This window comes from Blennius ocellaris (assembly GCF_963422515.1).
Source record: "Blennius ocellaris genome assembly, chromosome: 6".
Lineage (NCBI taxonomy): Eukaryota > Metazoa > Chordata > Actinopteri > Blenniiformes > Blenniidae > Blennius > Blennius ocellaris.
Genome location: NC_137655.1, coordinates 25,900,098 through 25,924,290, shown reverse-complemented (window position 1 = coordinate 25,924,290; position 24,193 = coordinate 25,900,098). Strand labels below are relative to the sequence as shown.

The following is a 24,193-nucleotide window of genomic DNA, read 5'->3' as shown; positions in this document are numbered from 1 at the left end:
TGGAATCACCACGATAATAAGAACCTGCCTGCAGTTTTCACATCACATCTTCTGCACAACTGGTCTTGTTTTAAACACCTGGGGCAGAAAGATGAAGGTTAAAAAAACATGGTTTTATTTAAATCACATTAAGTGGGAAAATAGGAACATTTGTGCAGCTTTTCACACCTGGTGAATGAATGAGTGAATGAATACATGTTTTTAAAACCAAACATTAATAGGAGTTATGTATTCAGACGTTTGTACAGAAATGTTTTTCTAGTCTGCAGAAGATTGTGGACAAAAATACTTTTACATACTGGAAGTCACGGCTTTCGATGTTTTTACAATCCCTGGAGAGCCCCCCCCCCCCCCCCCCCCACACACACACACACACACACAGCTGCGTTTGTGATAGTGGCTGTTAAAGACGGAATAAAAACGCGTCTTCATTTCAAACTTCCGGAGAACAAAGAGGTCATTGATCCAGAATCTGAAGCGTTTTGTCACGAGGCTCCTGCTGATTTCACACTGAATTAACTTTGTTATTTTAATCCTTCAGCTGCTGCGACCAGATAACTTCTTTAACTGCTGCGAGGAGGGAAAAGTACAAAACAACTACATGAAAATAAGTCTGTGTGTGTGTGTGTGTGTGTGATTTTTCCTTTATTTTACACTGTTTATACTTGGTTGTGTAATTCTTTTATTGTCGTTTCAGTTAAAATAATTGAAAGTAAATATTACTCATATTTTCATTGTTTTTGTCAAATGAAGACAATTTCTTGTTGTTTTTTTCACCCCAATGTTTGAACATCCTCCACCAGAGAAGAAAATATTCTTCATATGTTCGAGGCATAATTAGATTTTTTTTCTACATTTCATGTGTCGTTGATTCCAAGCATGAACAATATACCTCCTCGATACGCTGAAAATGTATAAAAATGTAATTAATCAATGCTTTACAAACAGTTTAAATATGAAGTTTGTGTATCGCCCAAAACCCTAAAGTTGTTTTCCTGGACGTATTTCTTCTGCTGATATTATGAACAAGTCACTGCATGAATCAAACAAAACAAACACACGTTGAATAAAGGCACACTTACTGTATATTTATTTAAAAAAAACATTTGGCTGGAGACAAAATGTGGTTATTCATTTAATATATCTTATTATAAAGACGGAATAAGTACTTGGCTAAATAAAAGCTGATTACAATGAGCTGAGTATGCTTTTTTCTTTTTTTTGGCGAAGGGCTGAAATCCAGCCGCCGGCGAGGCTCGAGGCGTCAACATCAACAGTCAACATCAACATTCAACATCAACAGTCTCAGGCTCCTGGTGCGTCGTAGTAAAACGTTCAATCAGAGTCATCGGGAAGTTCAGAGAACAAAATACTGCAGGACTGGGATGAAAGCTGCCACCTTGTGCTGCCGGTCACTTCCTGTGTTGCTTTAGCAGAGTCCAGACCAAACATGAAAGAGACCAAACATGAAAGAGAAGACGGAAACAGATGCAGCAGAACTTCTCTGCTTGCTACATTTTCCTGGAGGCTGAAATGCACTTTCAAGAAAAACAACAAAATAAAACAAGCCCAAACCCTCATTCAGCTCTCGTGAGTGTGTTTCCTGTTGCTATGGTTACGGCTTCCCTTCAATCAGTGCAAAACAAAGAACTCCAGAGGGGAAAGAAGCACATTTCTATAGAGTTATTGCTGCTAGAAGACGAGGAGAAAACGACACGAGGGTCAAAGTGTATGAGGCTCAGTATGTTTCCATACTACGTTTCTGTTTATAGACGTCTACGTCACAGTTCAGGAGTCGCTCTGAACTCATCGATCGGGACACCTCTGGTGACCTCTGTGACCCCTAGTGACCTCTGGTGGCCACAGTCATTATGACAACAACAATGTGGACAGGTGAGGTTTGAGAAGAGGGGGTGAGACTAGAAATGAGCTGAAGCAAAGGAAACGTGGGAATAAAACCCAGTTGATATGCAGATTGTGTATTTCTGGTGTGTTTGGATGCCCCCTGGTGGCCATAGAGAGGTTTTGATAACACGCATTAACACAGAATATAGTATATATCAGTTTAAAATGACTATTTAGATGCAGTGTCTCTTATTTATCCCTGTTAAAGGGACGGAGACCAGTTTTACTGTGACCTCTACTGATCAGTGACGTTAGACGTTGTTTTGAGGTGGAAGAGTCAGTTTTACCTCATAGCAGTAAATTATATCATTATAGTATCTAAAGGATGAGTGACGCTGGTAAACGTGGTGTTGGAGCAGGTGGAGAACATGGCATCACGACAGAGGACAAGAGCCGATCGTCCATTTTCCTTGTCTTCACCCACGACCTCCCAACACGAAACCAGAGACGTGTTCAATCATAAAGATCTAAATGACCTTCAGTTGGCGACTCGAGGCGAAAGTCAATACATTTCAGTGTTTTAATGCTGTCAAGTGTCAAAGTGGGTTCAAAATGAGCAGCAGTAAAGTGATGCAGCTGGTCTGGAATCTATTCCTGGAACAAAGTGCAGCTTTATAAGAAGAGCTTTGTTTGTTTAACGTTCATCAGGGAAGCAAACGGAGAAAACCAAGAAACCGAGAGGAGAAAAAGCAAGACGAGGAACTTCCTTCTCCACTTCTGTGACCAAAATAAGAAGAATATGCAAAGTGTCCTCACTTATTTTGCAAACCTTTTAAACAAGCAGAGCAAAGTGCAGCTTTCTGCAGCCGAGTGACGCTTCTACAGAGCCGATAGATGATCTTTACACTCTTCCTGATAATCCTGATGAGTGGCTGATATGATGACATGAGACTTTGTCTCCTCCTCCTCCTCCCTGCTGCAGCCACACTTCTTCTACCCCCAGGCTCCTCCTCCCTGCTGCAGCCACACTTCTTCTACCTCCAGCCTCCTCCTCCCTGCTGCAGCCATACTTCTTCTACCTCCAGGCTCCGCCTCCTCCTCACTGAGGGCCGCCGAGGCTCCAGGATCACAGCTCCTTCAGGATTCACATGAAGGAAGCTGAACTTTCCCTGAAAACGTCTGCAGCATCTTGAGATGAATAATGACGACTAAACTAACAGGCTGAGCTCGTTTCTCCTCCTCCTTCCCTGAACAAGCCACAGGCGGTGAAGTGCAGTGGCGGCGCTCCGCCACCGGGAGGCAGCGTTTGACGTCTGCCTGAACCACTGGCTGACAAACACTGACAACCTGGGTAATGATGAATGGGGCGTGACAGGGTGAACCTGGACTGGGAGGGGGCGTGACAGGGTGAACCTGGACTGGGAGGGGTGACAGGGTGAACCTGGACTGGGAGGGGGTGACAGGGTGAACCTGGACTGGGAGAGGGTGACAGGGTGAACCTGGACTGGGAGGGGGTGACAGGGTGAACATGGACTGGGAGAGGGTGACAGGGTGAACCTGGACTGGGAGGGGTGACAGGGTGAACATGGACTGGGAGGGGGTGACAGGGTGAACCTGGACTGGGAGGGGTGACAGGGTGAACCTGGACTGGGAGGGGGTGTGACAGGGTGAACGTGGACTGGGAGAGGGTGACAGGGTGAACCTGGACTGGGAGGGGGTGACAGGGTGAACCTGGACTGAGAGGGGTGACAGGGTGAACATGGACTGAGAGGGGGTGACAGGGTGAACCTGGACTGGGAGGGGGTGTGACAGGGTGAACCTGGACTGGGAGGGGGTGACAGGGTGAACCTGGACTGGGAGGGGTGACAGGGTGAACATGGACTGGGAGGGGGTGACAGGGTGAACCTGGACTGGGAGGGGTGACAGGGTGAACATGGACTGGGAGGGGGTGACAGGGTGAACGTGGACTGGGAGAGGGCGTGACAGGGTGTGACATTTAAAACCAGTATTAGTAAGTCTTAAACCAGTCTCAACTAGTCTGAACCAGTTAAAACCAGTCTAAAACCAGTATAAGCCAGTCTTGTCCAGTTAAACCAGTCTAAACAGTCTCAGGCTGCCCAAACCCGTTGGAACCAATCCAAAACACGTTTTAAACCGGTTTGAACCGGTCTAAACATGTCTGAACCAGTTAAACCAGTCTAAATAGTCTAAGCCAGTTGGAATCAGTTCAAAACATGTTTTAAACCAGTTGGAACAGTCTATAAGCCAAGTCCAGGCCCAGTTTTAAACCAGTCTAAACCAGTTTGAGACACTGTAAACAGGCGAAGCTTCCAGTTGAACCAAACTGGACAGGAAGCAGTTAAGCTGGACTGTTTAGATAAAGTGGTGTTGGAACCTGTTGGTGTAGAACGGTGAGACAGGAAACCAGCCGCTCTCCTGTCAAACCACCGAGTTCAGTTTTACTGCAGATAAACCAATTCTGTTTTTTTAAGCTTAAGCTAACTGATAAAACAACATACAAAACATCTTGATACACTTTCATCAACTACTTTAAGGGTCTCATTTTTAAAAGCAGATGATTGAATCTGCATTGTTGACAATAGTGATGATAATAACAATAATGATAATTAAATAACAATAATGTGAAGGCACAGCTTTTTTTGTTAAGATTACAAATTCTCATAGAAAAAAGTTTTCACTTTCTCAGCATCAAAGTTAAGAAAGATTACATAAGTAAAGGTATTAAATTCTTGGAAATAAATTTGTTTCCCTTATAAAGACATCTTTGGCTGTTGGGATCGGCCCGAGTCACCCTCCTCTTCCTCCTCCTCCTCCTCCTCCTCCTCCTCCTCCTCCTCTTCCTCCTCCTCCTCCTCCTCTTCCTCCTCAGGGTAAATGCACTTGTGGCTTCATACTTCATTGTCATCATAGTGTCTCTTCACAAAAGCAACAGCTGGACAAGCTTTCAGAAAGTGGACAAAGTTGACATACAGAAGGGGTCAAAGGTCGAGAGACTGCAGATAAGCACTGATATAGGCCAAAAAAAAAACAAAAGAAAAAAGAAAAAACAAAGACACAGGGCGTCTCTCTTCACTCTCCTGCAGGTGGCGCTCCAGCGGCGAGCTCCCAGCTGGACGTCAGTCCATCATGTAGGCGGCCACGTCGTGACCCGGGGGAACGAAGAAGCCGTTGTGTTCGGCGAGGACTCCTCCGTTCTGCTGGGAGGAAACACACGTCTTCACTACGCCGCCGGTACGAAACCGTTCAGCCTCTTCCACTTCTGCTCTTTTCAACGTTACGCTCAAGCCCGACGTTCTCTTCATCGCATTTTACATTTCCCGAGTTCGTACTAGAAAACCCCGAGGGAAGGTCAAAGCCCAGTGGACTTGTGTTGTTCTTGGGTGTCGGTTCACACGACGACGACGACGACGGCGACGCTGGAAATGCGACTTTTTGAAAACAACATCCAAGGTGGAACCTCTTGAAAACACGGACCCATGGAAACGGAAGAAACGACTTTCTCAATGCATTGCGGCTGCTACTGTGCCTGAGTACCTTGAATGCAATAATAACATTTCCTCCCCAGTGGACAACACTTTTATTTTGAAGGTCATCATAATAACCATCCAACTGTCCGTCTGTCCACTAGAATGTCCGTTTTCTCCCACTGCTGACGTTAAAAACGTTTTGTTCTCTGCCTGCATGTTCTTTCACTACAGACCAACAGTGCCCACTAGTGGCCGCCATTCTAACGACATCACCGCCCTTCTAACTACATCACCGCCCTTCTAACTACATCACCGCCATTCTAACTACATCACCGCCCTTCTAACTACATCACCGCCCTTCTAACTACATCACCGCCATTCTAACGACATCACCGCCCTTCTAACTACATCACCGCCCTTCTAACTACATCACCGCCCTTCTAACTACATCACCGCCCTTCTAACGACATCACCGCCATTCTAACTACATCACCGCCATTCTAACTACATCACCGCCCTTCTAACTACATCACCGCCATTCTAACTACATCACCGCCATTCTAACGACATCACCGCCCTTCTAACTACATCACCGCCATTCTAACGACATCACCGCCCTTCTAACTACATCACCGCCATTCTAACTACATCACCGCCATTCTAACTACATCACCGCCCTTCTAACTACATCACCGCCATTCTAACGACATCACCGCCCTTCTAACTACATCACCGCCATTCTAACTACATCACCGCCATTCTAACGACATCACCGCCCTTCTAACTACATCACCGCCATTCTAACTACATCACCGCCCTTCTAACTACATCACCGCCATTCTAACGACATCACCGCCCTTCTAACTACATCACCGCCATTCTAACTACATCACTTTCAGTGTTTGCGCCTTTTGAATGCAAATGGCCACAGTCCAAAACGTCATTGAAACACAAGACTTTTCACTTCAAAGGTCGTGATAAGGAGGCTCTGAGGTTCAGAGCTGGACGGGTTCAAACACGCGACCTTACAACACGAGAGGAACCTCGAGGCGTCGGGTCCTTACCTGCACCGGCCTGCTGGCGGCGGCGGTCAGCGGGCTGATGCTGGCGTTGTCCTGGCTGATGGCCGACGTGCCCACCACCGGCTCGCTGCTGCCCCACTGGTAGTAGCAGGACCCCTGTGGGGGGCTCTGGTTCTGGTAGGTGTTTCCCCCCCGCGGGCCGGCCGGGCCCGGCTGGGCCAGGGCGTTGCCCAGCGAGGGACTGGAGGAGAACATACAGCTGCTCTGGGCCACGTGGGCCCCCGCCGGCGCCCCCTGCTGCTGCTGCTGCCGGATGTGGTTCAGTCCGGGGACGCTCCTCGCGAAGAAGTCCGCACCCTGCAAGGTCTGACTCTCTGGGCTTTGGAATGGCAACATCTTGTCGTGTCTGTTCTGCCGCTGCAGCGCCGTCTGCGGCCACTGGAGGCTCTCCTGCACACACGGTACCGAGAAGGGGGCGGGCACGTTAGAGGAATTCAAATTGGGGGGCGGTAGGAGGTCGCTGTACGGGGGCTGCAGCAGCAGCGTGTTCCCAGCAGAGGCCTGCAGAGTGTTTGGATGCGGCAGCAGCTGGTTTGCTGGTGCGACGCCCGCGTGACCGACGGACGCCTGCCTGCAGGACTGCAGGCGGGACGAGCCGTCGGTCGGGGGGACGGTGAGCTCCGGCAGCTCGATGGACGGGCTGAAGATGTCCTGCAGCTGCAGCTGCTGAATGGGCGGCAGGTTGCTGGCGGCCGGAGGCCCCAGGGGGCCCAGGGGGCCCAGGGGGCCCTGGTGAGACAGTTTCTGAGTGAAAATGGCAGCAGACTGGACGCCGCTGGGCCCGGCCCCGCCCCCTCCGCTGACCACGCCCTGCTGGGGAGGGAAGAGGCCGTTCATTGGACCCGGCTTCGCAGAGTGGAACATCTGAGGCTCACAGACCTCGGGGAAGGGGGGCTCCATGGGGAAGTCCTGCTGGCGGACCCCGGCCAGGCAGCCGGGGGCCACGGGGTTCAGGCAGTCCTCCGCCTTCTCCTTGAACAAAACGCCCTCGATGTAGTCGAACAGGTCGTTGGTGAGGACGCTGTCCAGGTGGGCCGCCACGCTGCCCTGCTGCTCGTCCCGCTGGCCCAGGCCCTTCAGGGTGGTCTCCAGCTCCATCAGCGCCTCGTCGTCCACGTCCAGGTCCTGCAGGACGCCGCCGAAATCGCCGGCGTCCACCATCTTCTCCAGGCTGTCGATCAGAGCCGTCACCGACTGCTTGGCCTCCTCTTTCACCACCACGGGGTTGTTTGCGGCGTCGGCGGACCCCTGCCACGAGTTGCTGGCCACGCTGAGCAGCGCCCGGCTGTCCATGAACGCCTGGTCCACCGGCAGCGGCGCCTCCGGCGCCTGCGAGTAGATCATCTCGTCCTGACTGAGGAAGCAGTCCAGCAGGGAGCTGGGCGTCGCCTTCTTCGGAACGCCGCCGTCGTCCAGCATCTTGCTGAACTTCAGCTGCGTGATGTCCATGGTGGGGTTGGTGTTGTAGAGGACGCCCTCGCCCGTGGTGAAGCTGAAGGGGAGCTGCAGGTGCCGCTGGCGCAGGTAGGCCTCGCCCTCGGGGTTCCTGCGACACAGCAGCAGCCTCATCAAAACACAGCGTCCGACGCCACATGCTAACCCTGCTGACAGCCTGGCGGCAGGAGGGACGACACGGGTCTGTGTCTGTTGGACCTGCAGGCCTGAACAACGTACAAAGCTAAACACGGATATTTGAATTGACCTGGACGACACTTCAACCTGGAGCTTTTTACTGGAATCTCTTGCGCATGTTGACTTTATATAGTTTCTCATTTTAATTTTCTCTATTAGAGCTTGTGGTTCTGGCCTCAGTCACACAAAGTGTTCAGATGAAAAAGAAAGGATCCAATTACACAACGGTGAAAATGCAACTTTTTGAAAATGGCTGCCAAGGTGAAGCATCTGGAGAACCCAGTGGAAGCGGCAGCAACGCCCCTGCTGTGCTCCGCTCCAACGGTCCTGCTCCTGCACGAGTCGATGGGCCCCAACAAACATGGCGTCTCCAGAGTGTCACCACTCCCAGGCCAGTTTAGTTTTAGTTCGACAGTCACCGTAACAACAATCCAACTGGAGCGTCTGCCCACGAGAACGTCGGCGTTCTCCAGTTGAGTGTTGAGTGTTTTGTTCTCTGCGTTCATGTGTGTGTGTGGTTTCATTACAAACACAACCAACAAGCCCACTTGTGGCCTGACATGTTGAAACTCTGATGTTTCCGTATAAACGGACATTGTTTTCAGAACGTGACACTTTTCTGAAACGAAAACGTGAAAATCTTTTGTGCAAACGGGTCTTTTGCCTTTATTAAAGTTTGTTCTGACAACTAGTGGAACGTGTGACAGAGTGAGCGACTGGAACTGTTGTGGAAACATCTGGAAGCCCATGAAAAGGAAATAGTGAAAGTAAACAAACCAGACTAGCTCAGATCACAATCAGGTTAGAGTTTATCATCCTTTTTGTAACTTGTCTTATTACATTTATTTTGAATTTGATATAGTGATTTTAAAAAGTCACAAAAGTGCAAAATATCTCCCCTGAAGTGTTTTGGACTTTCCCGCAGGCACAATGGAGGCTTTGAGGAATTTGATCCTCTAGGATGTGTTTTTCATTGTCATTTTTGAAATCATGAATTAGATCTTAATTTATGAAAACAACTTTGTATTATATTTCAATTCCGCGCACAGTGAAAGAAACACATTCATTCACGTGGGTTTGAGAATGGTGGAAGGTTGAGCTTTTCGTTTACATGGGTTTGTTTATGTTTTGTTATATATGTTTATATTATTGTGTGGACGTCACCCTGACGCTGCCCTCTGCTCATAAAGCCGGATTTCAAAGAGGTGTGACATGATTGTCATCGTTATTATTTGTTTTACAACAGAGGACCAGTGGAGGGGTTCAGGTTATCACTCACGATAAAGCTCTCTGATATGCGATGATGAAGTCGGGTCGTCCTCCTTTGAAGATCAGCTTGGCGTTGGACTTCACCCACACCCAACTCCCCGACTTGGTCAGCAGCCTGAACACCGTCAGGCCCGTCTCTCCGGTTTTAATCACTGTGGCAGAAGCAGGAGACGTACGCATCAGCAGCTTGTCACTAGAACTTAGAAATCAACGGTAATATTGAGTGTGAAGGAGAAAACCTACTGCGCATGTGCATGTCGGCACAGTACATCATGTCAGCTGCGTGGATGAACTGGTATCCGGAGCCTTTTATACACAGTTCAATCTCAGAGTAGCCTAAAATGATTTTCCCTCTGAAAAGACAAAAGAGAAAAAGATTATATTAATGATTTGTGCAGAATGAGACGAGACTACGACGGATTAGCTTGAAACTCGAGGGAAACAGCAGGAAATTAAGCAGGTGGGATTTCTGTTTCTTTGAATTCCTGGAGAAAAAGTTGAAATGTTGAGCAAAAAAAATCCTTTTTATGGCGTCACGAAAACGATTATTGGAATAAAAACAAAAGTGTGAATCGTTGTGCATGAAGATACACATTTACGGGATAGAAATGTATGACTAAAAGTAAATAGAAGTTGTTGGGAGAAACATACAAATAAAGAAAAAACTATTTAAATAATGAGAAAACTACAAACATTAGGACAATAAAGTGAAGAAAAAGTATCCCAGTAAAGTAAATTAGAAAAAGACAAAATATTGAGAATAAAAATGAAAATATTCAAGATGAAAATAATATTGTAAAGAATAAAAATGCAGGAATTAATAGGCTTTTAATTAAAACTGAAACTTTCTAAGAGTAAAAGTGAATACCCAAAAGATCAAATGTTCATAAAGGAAATTCAAATGAGAACAAAAAAGGTGAATAAGATGAGGAGTAAAACGTGACAGTTTAAAATCACAATCCCTCCTGCTCCTGCAGAATAAAACATAAAAACCTCACTGCCCACCAGATTGAAGGTTTCCCAAACCAAGGAGTCCCAGCAGAGCTCGGAGCAACGAGGGACAAAGTCTTCCTGACCTGATGTCGATGCCCGACGGCGTGAAGTCCAGCTGGTGTTTGGTCTGGAAGAGCAGCATCTTGGCCCGGATCTCCACGATGGACGGCTGCTGGACGGGCATGGCGATGGTGAAGAGGGCCAGCTGAGGCTTGGCGCCGCCGCTGCCGTTCACGAAGCTCTGGCCGTGGAGGTACTTCAGTCGACCCTGGAACTTCAGAGCCTGGCGAGGAGCAGCGCGGGGCTTGAGAGAGGCTCCGGCGTCACGGTGGAGCCGAATGTGGGGGAAACTCACCAGAAAGCCGGAGGAGTTGTCCAGGAGGCAGCGGAAGCGGCACACGAAGCTTCTCTCCAGGAAGGAGGAGTTTTCAGGAGGAAGCTGCTCCGGCTGGTACGTCACCGTGTTGTGCAGGGCGGAGCCTGACGGAGAAAACACCATGAACACCGTCACTCCTCCAACAGGACCACTGGATCACCTCCTGACCTCTGCTGAGGCCTGGAGTTTAAAGCCTGTTTAAATTAAAGGACCCATATTCTACTAAATCGACTTTTATGGTCTTTAAACATCATAAAAGTGTTATTTGAGGTTCATATACATCACCAAAGTGTTTTTTTCAGTGATTCCCTCCAGCTTGAGTTCACAGTGATGTTTCTCTGTTCTACCTGGTGGGGGAGCTCAACACCTTGATTCTATTTGATGACGTCACAGAGCTGGAGAAGCCCCGCCTCCAGGAAGATTGACATGAGGAGAAACCAAAACAACACACGCCCACCAATGTGCCAAGGAGCCTCTTCTCTGCTCTCTCAGTCTCTGCTGCTTCACATTGAACTGCTGTTTTTGTTGTTCCACATCTGTTTTCACCTTCATGTCCACTGGAGAAAATGTGTTTTCACCTTCATGTCCACTGGAGAAAATGTGTTTTCACCTTCATGTCCACTGGAGAAAATGTGTTTTCACCATCATGTCCACTGGAGAAAATGTGTTTTAACCTTCATGTCCACTGGAGAAAATGTGTTTTCACCTTCATGTCCACTGGAGAAAATGTGTTTTCACCTTCATGTCCACTGGAGAAAATGTGTTTTAACCTTCATGTCCACTGGAGAAAATGTGTTTTCACCTTCATGTCCACTGGAGAAAATGTGTTTTAACCTTCATGTCCACTGGAGAAAATGTGTTTTAACCTTCATGTCCACTGGAGAAAATGTGTTTTCACCTTCATGTCCACTGGAGAAAATGTGTTTTCACCTTCATGTCCACTGGAGAAAATGTGTTTTCACCTTCATGTCCACTGGAGAAAATGTGTTTTCACCATCATGTCCACTGGAGAAAATGTGTTTTCACCATCATGTCCACTGGAGAAAATGTGTTTTAACCTTCATGTCCACTGGAGAAAATGTGTTTTCACCTTCATGTCCACTGGAGAAAATGTGTTTTCACCTTCATGTCCACTGGAGAAAATGTGTTTTCACCTTCATGTCCACTGGAGAAAATGTGTTTTCACCTTCATGTCCACTGGAGAAAATGTGTTTTCACCTTCATGTCCACTGGAGAAAATGTGTTTTCACCTTCATGTCCACTGGAGAAAATGTGTTTTCACATTCATGTCCACTGGAGAAAATGTGTTTTCACATTCATGTCCACTGGAGAAAATGTGTTTTCACCTTCATGTCCACTGGAGAAAATGTGTTTTCACCTTCATGTCCACTGGAGAAAATGTGTTTTCACCTTCATGTCCACTGGAGAAAATGTGTTTTCACCTTCATGTCCACTGGAGAAAATGTGTTTTCACCTTCATGTCCACTGGAGAAAATGTGTTTTCACCTTCATGTCCACTGGAGAAAATGTGTTTTCACCATCATGTCCACTGGAGAAAATGTGTTTTCACCACCATGTCCACTGGAGAAAATGTGTTTTCACCTTCATGTCCACTGGAGAAAATGTGTTTTCACCTTCATGTCCACTGGAGAAAATGTGTTTTCACCATCATGTCCACTGGAGAAAATGTGTTTTCACCATCATGTCCACTGGAGAAAATGTGTTTTCACCATCATGTCCACTGGAGAAAATGTGTTTTCACCACCATGTCCACTGGAGAAAATGTGTTTTCACCTTCATGTCCACTGGAGAAAATGTGTTTTCAGGTACCAGTATGGTTCCTCACTATTTGTCTTGTGGAAGAAGAAGCACAGCGGCCAATGTGACTGGACTTGTTGTTGTTTTCCACAAACAATGTTTGTTTGTGAGCGACTCTTCACCAAAGAAGCTTCCAGAACTACGGTACTTTGAAACTGGACTTCCTCAGAAGCTCCTCTTGAAACCTGCTGCTATTCCCACAATAAAGACTAAGGAGGGCCGAGATGTGTCAGTACATTACTACAACTACCAGGTGAGCTGCTGGCTACGTCACCCAGGGGGTGACGTCAGCTCAGTCCAAGAAATAACTAGAATTTCACTAGTTGTGAGTGTTTCTACTGGATCAGACACATTCTTATCCACATGAGCAGAGGAGGGACTGGAACATGAAATATACACAATATGGTCCTTTAACACCTAATCGGAGTGTTTCCACTGCAGCAGCGCCCACAGGGACAACGATGGAGTTAGTCTGCCGGGCCACAGGAGGGCGCTGTTGCTTGATTTGGTAATGAAACCAAGCTAGAAACATGAAGAAAACGGAGGGAAGCTGACATCCACATGGACTGACGAGGCATCAGACGCCATCAGGGTGAGTCTCAACTATTAAACTACTGATATGAAGGATAGAACTACAAGACTGAGCGCCATGTTTGTTTACAAGGGCTGGAGGGGGGTGGGGGGGGACTAACGGACTAAATATCCTCCAGGCTCTGCAGGAGGGAAAGAAACTTTCCACCTTGAGAGCCGGATTAAAAACTTAACAAAACCCGACTGTGAAGAAAGTTTTGCAGATACACTCGTAGTCGTTGTCGTGCAAACGGCCTGAATTAAACGTGACGTGTGCTTTCTTCTTTACAGACGTGGATCTTCATTAACGTCCTGCTGCGACACTTTTCACCGTACTTCATTTAGAATCTGTCTCTGAGCTAAAAACAACAACAACAATGATTTAAAGAAACGTAAGTCTGTAGATAATAGTTATTCAGTTCTAGACATAATACAGGGCTTGAGGTTAAGCTTGTTAAAAATTCCCGCTGAGACATCAGATGTCCCGTCTCGACGGTAAGACAACAGTAAGTAAACAAACGACCTGCTAAGAGGTGAAGCTTCGTCACAAAGAAGTGAAGTGAAGTTTGCTCACCCTCTTTGTCCCCGGAGAGAGGAGGAGGGTTCAGGGCGAAGTGGAGCTGCTCCCTGAACAACGAGCGGTCGTCGGTGTGGATGAGGTCGAACACGCTCTGGTGAATCACGTCCGACTGGAGGAACAATCACAACCACGTCACACAGACATGTTGAACGACGTCAATATTCATCTGGTCAAACTGACGTCCACAGACCACAACATTTCCCAAACACGTCTTTGGGGCACAATCTCATGATCATTTATCTCAGATTGAAGTGTGATTGTTCAATAGTTGTTTAAGCTACAAAAATGCCAACTAGTGTTGTAAAAGCCTGAGACACTAAAATAGGATGTTTTGTTGCCGATTCACAAATACCTGACAGCAGTTCAAATTCTTTTTTTACAAACAAAGTCATTATTGGTCCCGACAGATTTTTCTCCAAGTTACAACATTAATACAACATTAATAAACCTTTATCAGTAATTTCACTATATTGAAGTACAATTTACAATATGTGTTTAAAAAAAGTTGCATTTATGTTTATAAGAGAAAATACTGTCGTATACTTCCATTTTAACTATATATTTAGAATCAATCAATATTTACATTTGTTAGAGAATCAATCATTGTTGTGGGTTCAAGTGAGAATGCGTAGCGTTTGTTTCAGAAACGTTTTGCATTTACACGACGTCGTTCTGAAAATGATGCAGTGAGCATGTCGGGCCACAAGGTGGTGCTGTGGATTGTTTTTGTAATGAGGACACACACAAATGCATCCTGAGAACAATGAGCTATGAACATTAATGGCGGGAGAACACACACATTCTCGCCGACAGACTGAGTTGGATTGTTATTACAGTGACTGTCAAAATAAAAGCACCAAATACCAGGAGAATCTGGGAGTAAACGTAGTTATTGTCCAGAGTGTTTCCACAAGGTGAGGGAGCCCACATTGGGAGCTGATAAGTTGTGTTTGCAGTGGCTCCGAGCACCGTTGTCATGGAAACGACTCCCAGAACACAACGGAAGTTTTGCATTTTCACTTGAACTCTTTGCAGAGTAAATGGGCCTTTTTATGTACCCTGTTGTTATTCTGAGAAACCTGTTAAATGTAGTATTTCAAGACATTTTAATGCAAAAAAGTAACCAACATTTAAGAAAAATCCTCTGTACTTTACCAGAGTATTTTTAATAACTGTAACAGAGTACCAGCCCACCAATGTGACACAATTTCTTCTCAAAAGTGAATTTCAAACCCTCTTTTCGCTTCTCTTTTCACAGACTACAGTCCATTTCTGTCCCGTTTGGGTTTTATTCCATTTTTCCAGCGCTTCCTGTTGTTGCTCCTGCAGAATCTCACCTGATGGAATCCCAGGTAATCTTTGATGTTGGTGGAGGAATAGAAGACCAAACCGTCCGAGGTGACCACCGTCACGAAGCCGTTTAGCGCCTGTAGAGGAAACCACCCCACACATTAGAATTGCTCGAAACGTACACAAAGGTTTTTCATGACAACCATAATATTATGAGTGTTTTTAACCATCCTGGAATTAAAGGTTTGGACGGCAATCAGTTCAAACAAATTGTCATTTTTGTTTGAAATCGACAGAAGAAAATCATTGATTTGTCATGTGAATGCAGGAGCAGCTACTATTTAACTGACTTTCCTCACTGAAGACTCCAGGGATTCAAACCAGCAACCTTCCCGTCTCAAGCTTAACCTCGTGGCCCCCACTGGCCCATTTTTGACAAATCTCACACGGCTTTTTCACCCTCAAATCAGAGTGAAGACTTGTGAAAATGTCCTGAAATTCACCATCAAAGTGGCCGACGCTCTGCAGACACATGTTCTGCAGCTGCCTCTGCAATCACCACATGGCGTGGTGACGCAGGACCCGGCGCCTCAGCAAACAAGGCGCAAGGTGCTGGTTTTGTGAGGAGGCATGAAGCGTGGCGGCGTTCTGGCCGCCTCACCTGCCAGGCAGCAGGACTTCCTCCTGATGTGGATCAAACAAACAGCGTCTGAGTGGCAGCGAGAGCAGCTGCTCAGCTGACCGGCTGCTCAGCTGACCGGCTGCTCTCCAGCACGACTCTTGACACGACAGAGGACGAGGCGCTGGCGGTCGTCTGTTTGCGTAGATGTCCAGTCCTAGAAGTGCTCACTGGACCACTGCATGAAGGGAACTGCTAATGCTGGTCAACTGCACAATATAGTGCACATTTCTAGATATGGTGTGACGCTGTACAGGATGAAGCCGATCAGATGGAGCCCTGAAGCCTGGCCACTGGAGGCCGCAAAGTGTAAACTAGAGGCGACAAATATCAACAGTAAAGAACATTATCATTTCCGTAAATGCTTGTATTGACCACAAATAATATTGTTTTCATCATCCCAGCGTATCACATGCAGCAGCAGGCCCCGCCGGCCCACCAGCTGCACCGCAACCTGGAATAAAGTGCAATTTGTGGGGTCAAAATGTACTGCTCTTTTTGGTAACTCGTCAGAAATCAGATCAGAAATCTCCTCACGTTGGATCGGGAGATTTCCGCTCCATGAGTGACGTTGGTACCGGAACACGGGGCCGATACTGGACTGCTGGTTTGCTGGCTCTCATGCAGCATCAGCAGGATCTCAGAGTCTCAAGAGTTTGTCGCTACTCTGAGGAAATCTACCCTTCGTCTGGTTGCGACTTGTGTTGTGACTTCCGTGTAGAGAAGACATACACGACAAGGTGGTGCAGTATCACAGTAATCCAGCGTACACAGGGACATTTCCTCAGTGAAACAGGAAAACAATCCATAGACAATGAGGTGAAGACAGGATGTGTTTACCTGCATGAGGAGCTCTCCTTCAGACAACGGAGCTGCACTGATGTTGTTTCTGTTCTGGCCGTTCACTGCAGGAATCGCCACACTGCTGCTGTTGCTCTTTATGGTTGCTGCACACAGAGAAGGCAGGACATTAATAAAATGCTTGCGATCTGCTCGTACACAAAGTCCAGTTGATCTTTCAACGTGTGGAAACCAGAAGGCCGAGGGACGATACAGATGGAGTCTTTATCCGTTGGTAGCTACAAGCTTCACTTTACGTCTGTCTGTGGAGCAACTTTCTGCACCTTTATTGTGAATTGATTCCTATGATGATCACTGACTGAGCACTGCAACCAGTGACTGTTGTTTTAAATCACATTTTACATAATGACACAAACTTTACTCAAACACAGCTTGAACCCTGCTGCTGTGGATATGAATCAAGGTGTGTGTGTGTGTGTGTGTGTGTGTGTGTGTGTGTGTGTGTGTGTGTGTGTGTGTGTGTGTGTGTGTGTGTGTGTGTGTGTGTGTGTGTGTGTGTGTGTGTGTGTGTGTGTGTGTGTGTGTGTGACGATACTGGCGACTATAAATCTGCTTTTTCCCTGTGATGAACTGGGATTGACTCAAACTGGCCAAAATAGACTTAAAGATGTACAGGAGGATGTTCTTCTTCCGGGTGGATCATCAAGACTATTGGTCCTCCCAAGTGTCAATCATTCTGGTGATCTATGACGTCAGGCCGTCGTACGTGCTCGTCCCCAGGTAGCGTGGATCTATTAGTTTTCACTTTCTGCACATGCGCGCTTTCAGGTGTCTATGGTGAGCTCCGCCTTCAGCTAGCTCGCAGTTCTCACCGGGTACTTTGAAAATGGCAGAGGGTCGCAAGAGAAAGTGTCTTGGAAGTGTATGAGAAGAAGAGAAAGGCTTCTAAAGGAAGAGAGAAACAAGACCAGAGTGTTTCTGGGAGATTGTTTCACACGATGGCGCTGAAAGCCCAGGTTGGGCTTCCCTCTGACGCTTCAGTCGCCACGTTTCTACTCCACAGGGAAAGTTTGGCTTCTATTTGGAGAAATCCATTTCAAATCACTTCCAGTAAAGTTCTCTACGTCTAGATTGTAACTTTCCAGGGTTGATTAGTTTGTTTTGTAATTTGCATCGTCAGTTGTTATTACGGCTTGTGTGAGCGACGCCGACTTGTGACTTGTAAACAGAGCGTGCACGAGGAGAACTGGGCTCGTCACGTCTCTCTACACGTTCTAGTAGGCGTTCCGTCTCGGAGCAGGGAGAACGTTGCGCATGTGCATTTTTTCAAAAGGTGGAGAGGGCGGGTCTTTCCTAAAATTCGGGAAAATCCTCCTGTACACCTTTAAGATGGCTGGAGAGCTAATCTAATGCTAATCTAAAGCTAATCTAAAGCTAATGTAAAGTTAATCTAAAGCTAATGTAAAGCTAATGTAAAGTTAATCTAAAGTTAATGTTAAGCTAATCTAAAGCTAATGTAAAGTTAATCTAAAGCTAATGTAAAGCTAATGTAAAGTTAATCTAAAGTTAATGTAAAGCTAATCTAAAGCTAATGTAAAGTTAATCTAAAGCTAATGTAAAGTTAATCTAAAGCTAATGTAAAGCTAATGTAAAGTTAATCTAAAGTTAATGTTAAGCTAATCTAAAGCTAATGTAAAGTTAATCTAAAGCTAATGTAAAGCTAATCTAAAGCTAATGTAAAGTTAATCTAAAGTTAATGTAAAGCTAATGTAAAGTTAATGTAAAGCTAATATTAAGCTAATCTAAAGCTAATCTAAAGTTAATCTAAAGCTAATGTAAAGCTAATGTAAAATAATGTAAAGCTAATCTAAAGCTAATGTAAAGTTAATCTAAAGCTAATGTAAAGCTAATGTTCAGCTAATCTAAAGCTAATGTAAAAATAATGTAAAGCTAAGCTAAAGCTAATCTAAAGGGTTCTGAATGATAATGTTGTTATATGTGTTACAATAAAGGAATGTTGACCAGTGTGTTTTTCCACCTGTTCTCTTTACCTTCAATTTGATTTCAAAGATATTATCCATGTTGTGTTTCTTTCTATGAAAAATGATTTCAATGCAAAAAAAAAGATATAAATATGAAAAGTGTGGAACGACTGTAACTCTGCACGGGTCCTTCACACATTTGCATTACAGAAGCATCATCTCTCATGAATAAATCGACATTTACAATATATTTTCAGGACAGGTTTCAGGATGTGTCTGCAGAGACAATAAATCTCCCAGACAGACCACATGAGCTCCCTTCATCAGCAGCAACGTTCTCTTAACCAGGACGACGTCGCACACAGAAGCATGTTTGTTACCATGTGAAGCGAGGCTGATGAATAACGGCTCTTTTGTGGGGTGAAAAGTCACATGACGGCGGCCCGAGGACAGTCTGTCACCTCGTCCACAGAGAGAGGGACGGGACGGCCGCCTGATTCATCGTCTGGAAGCAAATTGTCACACAGGAATGTGAACGCTTGCATCCGATGGACGCAGCAGCTAGAATCAGACCTGCAAAGACGATGTCGCTGGAAACGCGTGAAGAATGTCTGACATACAAGCAGCAGTGGATGTTTCTAGGACTGCAGGCGAGCTGAGCTCCTGAAACTGAAGAGAGTAGAACAAGGACTGGAGAGACGCTTCATGTATGTGATATTAACCCACTGCTGTGATAGGTTGAGCACAAAGACAAAATGTGATGTTTTGTGACTCATCACTGTCTTCTTAATGTTTCATCCCGACTGATGACATTTTATAGTTGTCAATGAAAAAATGGGAGAAAGAAATTCTCTTCCTGTCGTTGCCTCTCCTTGCCTGCAGGGGGCGACATCATCTGAAAAGCAACTGGGTTTTTTTCAAGTCACATGTGGTGCAACAATGTGGGCTCTTGGTAGTAAATGTGATTAAGTGCGGGGTCACGTCAGGCCAACCGCGACAGCGTGGCTTCCAGGAGTCAGAAGTAATATGCCATAATCAAACGGCAACACTTTTTTGAACAGTGATTCATTGAAAGGCTCCTTCAGGGGTCATCTAAAAATATAATCAGCCAACCTGGAAATAACCTCGCCTGCTTCTTCTGAAAGAGCCTGAATTGAAAGGACACCTGGCGGAATACAACACGCCACCAAGAGAACAAAGCCAGTTTAGACAAGCATTTCCAGGTAAGGGATTACAAAAAATACCTGACAAGTCTGTGTGTGTGTGTGTGTGCGTGCTCGTTGGGAGCTGCCAGCAAAACAACCACAATCTGCATGAAGGAAGCAGAAATATGAATTCCCTGTTTGCTTTAGGCTCAGGCCTTCATCTCCCTGCCGGCGCGGCGACGATGCACCTCAGCAGCCAAACTCGCCGAGTCGTGACTGAAACCCGACTCAGTGTTTTGCTCCGTGCAGCCCAGCATGTCCCGTCATGCTCGGAGGGTAACCACAGATCTGTACCGTCACTGAGTCAGTGGTTTGAAGCAGTGCATCCTGAGTCCTTCCCCCCAGAGCCCCGCCACTTCGCTTCACTAAGAGACGCTGGTTCAAAAAAGTAATGGCATCAAAGCAGAACGGAGGCAAATACACCCACTTGTACGAACGTCCAAAAAGCACCAATGGGAAGGTGCCCGGATCTGCTCTGCATTCATGGACGTGTCCTATTATGGGATTCTTTTAACCGTTTTACTCCGATGATCCTCTGCACCGGTGTGACTGAGGTCAGGAGTCCAGGGGAGGAACCACCGATATCAAGTTAGTCGTTTTAAATCAGGACTAAATACTTTATGAGTTTATCTAAAGTCGGGATGCACAACGACAATGACTTGGATAGCGTGGGATTCAAACCGCCAACCCTCCGGTTATTGGACGACAACCAACAGCGCCAACTCTTGGCCTGGCGTGCCAACTTCATCGTTTTCAGCATTTCTGCCGTTCCCTTGTAAAAAAAAAACACTGTTGTCAAAAAGTTGCTGTGTAAATGCAAAACTTTTCTGAAACAAAAGCATAAAAACCAGGTGAGCAGGACTTTGTGCACACATGAGAGAAAAAAACATGCCAACGCCCCTCAGAAAGGCCTGGCCTCATCCTGGGAGACCTCAACATGTCAAACTACACCACCATGTGGCCGGTTCAGGCACTACTGACACAAGAAATGACGTCATAAAAACAATGAAAGACACTCGGATTTTATTAAAGAAAAGTGTCGTAAGTGTCGTTCACAGGCTCGCTAACTTGATCCCGATTGTCCCAATTTCCAATATTTTCATATATTCACTTTTTCATTTCAATAAAGATGAAATTGAGACCCGACAACCTCCCCTGTGACGGAGGTCCTCCACCTGGTATTTCTTGCAGACCCCCCAGATTGGCCGTGATAACGTCTGTGTCACTCGCTAAACACAACCGTGAGGCCAAAAGCAGGCGCACGGGACCGCAAAGAAAATGGGGAAGCCTTCAAAATAAAAGCAATGGAAACTTTTCCACGTCTGCTTTCGATTGTACAAAGTGTCTCACTTTGTTTTTCCTTCACTTGTGTGTATCTACTGTTGTAATTTGCACACTCATAGTTTGGATGGGAAAAGCAGCTTGTAGGTTTCAGGACAGAATTAGTGAAGCAGCTCGACGAGATCAAACGCTCCATCTGGACGTCCTCACTGTGCACACAGTCAAACTACTTTGGTTTCTTTACACATTTATGGTCAGACTTTGCGATCCTCCTGCACACAGACACGCCTCCCGTTGAAGCTATAAATTGGAAGCGAAGTCGTGAGCAGAAACAAAAGCAGAGCGAGTTTTTTAGTCTGCAGCCGAGACTTGGCCAAGACCAACAATAGCTGGGCCGCTGCCAGAAGACAAGCTTTCTCATTGTCGGAAAACTGATCTGGCAGGCAGCGTATCCGCACACACACACACACACACACACACACACACACACGGTTGAAGAAGGGGGATAGCAGGAGGAGAGGTTGCGATTGGGCGGAGGAGGAGGAGGAGGAGGAGGGGGGAGGGTTGTAAGCAACAGCCGGCATGAGGGCTTGCTTCCCTTATCTCGACAGCCACTGCAGGAAAGTCCCAGGATGTAGCCTCTCCCAGCCCGTCCGTCCAGTCCTGTCACGCAACTTTCTTTCTGGAGGGCCGGCGCCTCATTAGCAGGCCTGCAGAGCGTTTAGGCAGCGGTCTCACAATCAAACCACCGACTTGCCAACGAATTGGCAGAAAATGAGAAAATGTGTGACAGAAGAGTGTCTTGAGGTGTAAAGGAAGGTGAACACATGACGTGTTGTGTCTTGGGCCCCCCGCTGGCCGTCCTCCCTGTCCAGGAGGGGACAGGACGAGACACCCCGTCGCTGATGGTGAGACTCTAAGACTCCTTTCTTCCTTGGTCTGTTCAGTGTTTGCGTGAGCAAGTGGGCCTCTCGGTGGCTGTCCGTTTGTTTTCATTCTGGTTTCCTTCCCCACTGGTGAACTGGGCACATTTTTTCCGGCGGCCTCGCTGCTCCCCGCGCTGCCGTCGGCAGACGATCCCACCAATCGATCGGTACGACGTTTTCCGAGAGTTTGCGGAATGCATGAAATAATTACAAGTGGTTCACAAGACCCAAGGTGAAACGAGGCCAAATGCATCACAGCGTGAAGCCAAACGGGCCAAATATTCATCTGACTTCCATTACTTGTAAAAACGGAGCTTCCTGGTTGAATGTGGAAACAGGGGGCGTCTCTCTACTGTGATATCATCTCAGCAATACGTTCACCTAATAGTCGCTCTTTGTTTAACTCATAGCAAAGTATGAATAACAACTGTAGAGTCAGTGAAAGGCCAGGATGAACCAAAGTTTTAACTCCGTCAGACTCTGCTAAGACAGAGGAGGGTCTGGATGACTAAAACTCTCCTCAGAGAAACGTCATGGAAACGGCTCCTCAGTGATTTCAGGGAAGCAGCAGGGTCCGTTCACATCCTCCGCATCACAAGTGGTGAAAGAAGCCGAAGCTCACAGCTCCATTTGCCTTTATGTAAAGTTTTGTTTTAATTCAGTGACCTTTCACCTCTTTAAATCTTCATTTTGAAGTCATTTTTTTGCATCTTTATATCACCTGGAGGCTGGAGAAAGAAACCCCTCTCTCCCACCGAGGGGGGAGTTATTATTTCTTTGCTTATTTGCTCCTTTCAAGTGAGTTCAAAGATCACTCATTATGTAGTTTGAAGTTGTTTTTGCAGGCATCATGTCTTCTGCAGCGGGGCGACCAGCAGGAGGCGCCACTGCAACTTCACAGTCAGACACTGTCTAAACAAAGAGGGCTGCTCTCAGTGGTTAATCCGTTTGAACCCAACGACCCGAGTCAGATTTCACCTCTTCAAAACAAGACGAAGAGACAAAACATGGTACAGACTCCCCACATTCTGGCCCAAATCGTTCCCGCTTGTTTTTAGGTGACGCCGTAACGCGACACCCCCCAGGCTGAAGCTCCACCAGTCAAGGAACAGGCCATTATGGGATTGAGTGTGGTTGCAGAGCATGTCTCGGCTGCACGGCTGACTCCGAGCAAACAACGCAGCCACTCAGGTGAGCAAGGCAGCTTTTCAAGATTTTCACGTCTTTTCACCACACCGTGATCGAGTGAGGGGCCGCCTGGCTCTTTACAGCCAAGACTACATGACAATGAGCTCTGAGTTTCAGGTAAAGTATGAATCAAATAAACACATTTGAGAAAGGAAATTAAACAACTACTAATCTGCCCACAGCATCAACTTCAAAGTAAAATCTTGTGGTGCTGAAAGGAAAGAGAGAAAGAAGAAATGCAGTCACGAGCTGGAGGTCGGCCAGATTTGGAGCGAGTATAAAGCATGCGAGCAATGCATAGGGGAATATTATCTTGATTTGAAAACATTTAGTTCCAGTAGATCCTGTACAGAGATCTGTGTTCTCACGCAGATGTGCAGGAAAGGGCAGAGCTTGAAGGAAGCAGCAGCCAATGAGCTGAGGGGGGGTCTGTGGGTCTGGGGGTCTGAGGGTCTGAGGGTCTGAGGGTCTGAGGGTCTGAGGTTCTGAGGGTCTGAGGTTCTGAGGGTCTGAGGTTCTGAGGGTCTGAGGGTCTGAGGTTCTGAGGGTCTGAGGGTCTGAGGGTCTGAGGTTCTGAGGGTCTGAGGTTCTGAGGGTCTGAGGTTCTGAGGGTCTGAGGTTCTGAGGGTCTGAGGGTCTGAGGGTCTGAGGTTCTGAGGGTCTGAGGTTCTGAGGGTCTGAGGGTCTGAGGTTCTGAGGGTCTGAGGGTCTGAGGTTCTGAGGTTCTGAGGTTCTGAGGTTCTGAGGGTCTGAGGGTCTGAGGTTCTGACGCTGCTGATTGATTTCCTCCTTCACTTTCGCAACCTCATGAAAATCCACTCAACCTAAAACAGCAGCCTGTTTTATGTTGAGTTGACTTTGACAAGTGAGCAACGACCAGAAGATTCCAAATGAAACTTAAACCTTGTCAGTGCCGATACTGACGAAACAACCGAATGATTAAATGTCCAAATCCTCTCTGGTGGGTTAAACCAATCACTACCTCATTCATGTACCGATCTGCTAAACTGCCATGCACCCGATGGTCAGCAGAGTGTGGTCCAGCTCCCAACACCCCGGGGGGGCCGTTGCAGAGACGTCCTCCAGCAAAACCAGCACAAGGGAACATTAAAACAACAGTTGCTGTGTAAACACAACACTTCTGAAACAACAAGGCAAAAACAATGCATTTTCACTTTCACTTCATTT

At 46.6% G+C, this 24,193-nt stretch overlaps 1 protein-coding gene across 6 annotated transcripts in view; it reads right to left on the bottom strand.

Moving 5' to 3' along the window:
• Positions 1 to 1,067: 1,067 nt before the first annotated feature.
• LOC308131317 (aryl hydrocarbon receptor-like) overlaps positions 1,068 to 24,193 on the bottom strand; it is a 59,409-nt gene continuing 36,283 nt past the window's right edge. Inside the window, exons 3-12 of one of the 6 annotated variants that reach the window (XR_013936657.1) lie at positions 16,463 to 16,569; positions 14,991 to 15,080; positions 13,648 to 13,762; positions 10,665 to 10,789; positions 10,393 to 10,592; positions 9,560 to 9,669; positions 9,327 to 9,468; positions 6,398 to 7,961; positions 3,316 to 5,063; positions 1,068 to 3,227 (exon numbers count right to left, since the gene is read on the bottom strand). Coding sequence is in view for 2 of the 6 variants with exons in the window: in XM_080498018.1 (XP_080354144.1) it covers positions 4,983 to 5,063; positions 6,398 to 7,961; positions 9,327 to 9,468; positions 9,560 to 9,669; positions 10,393 to 10,592; positions 10,665 to 10,789; positions 13,648 to 13,762; positions 14,991 to 15,080; positions 16,463 to 16,569 (2,534 nt within the window). In the remaining 4 variants the exon portion in view is untranslated. Of the gene's footprint in view, positions 5,064 to 6,397; positions 7,962 to 9,326; positions 9,469 to 9,559; positions 9,670 to 10,392; positions 10,593 to 10,664; positions 10,790 to 13,647; positions 13,763 to 14,990; positions 15,081 to 16,462; positions 16,570 to 24,193 lie in introns of all 6 variants that reach the window. The other 5 variants (XR_013936658.1, XR_013936659.1, XR_013936660.1 and 2 more) reach the window with 5 other exon arrangements.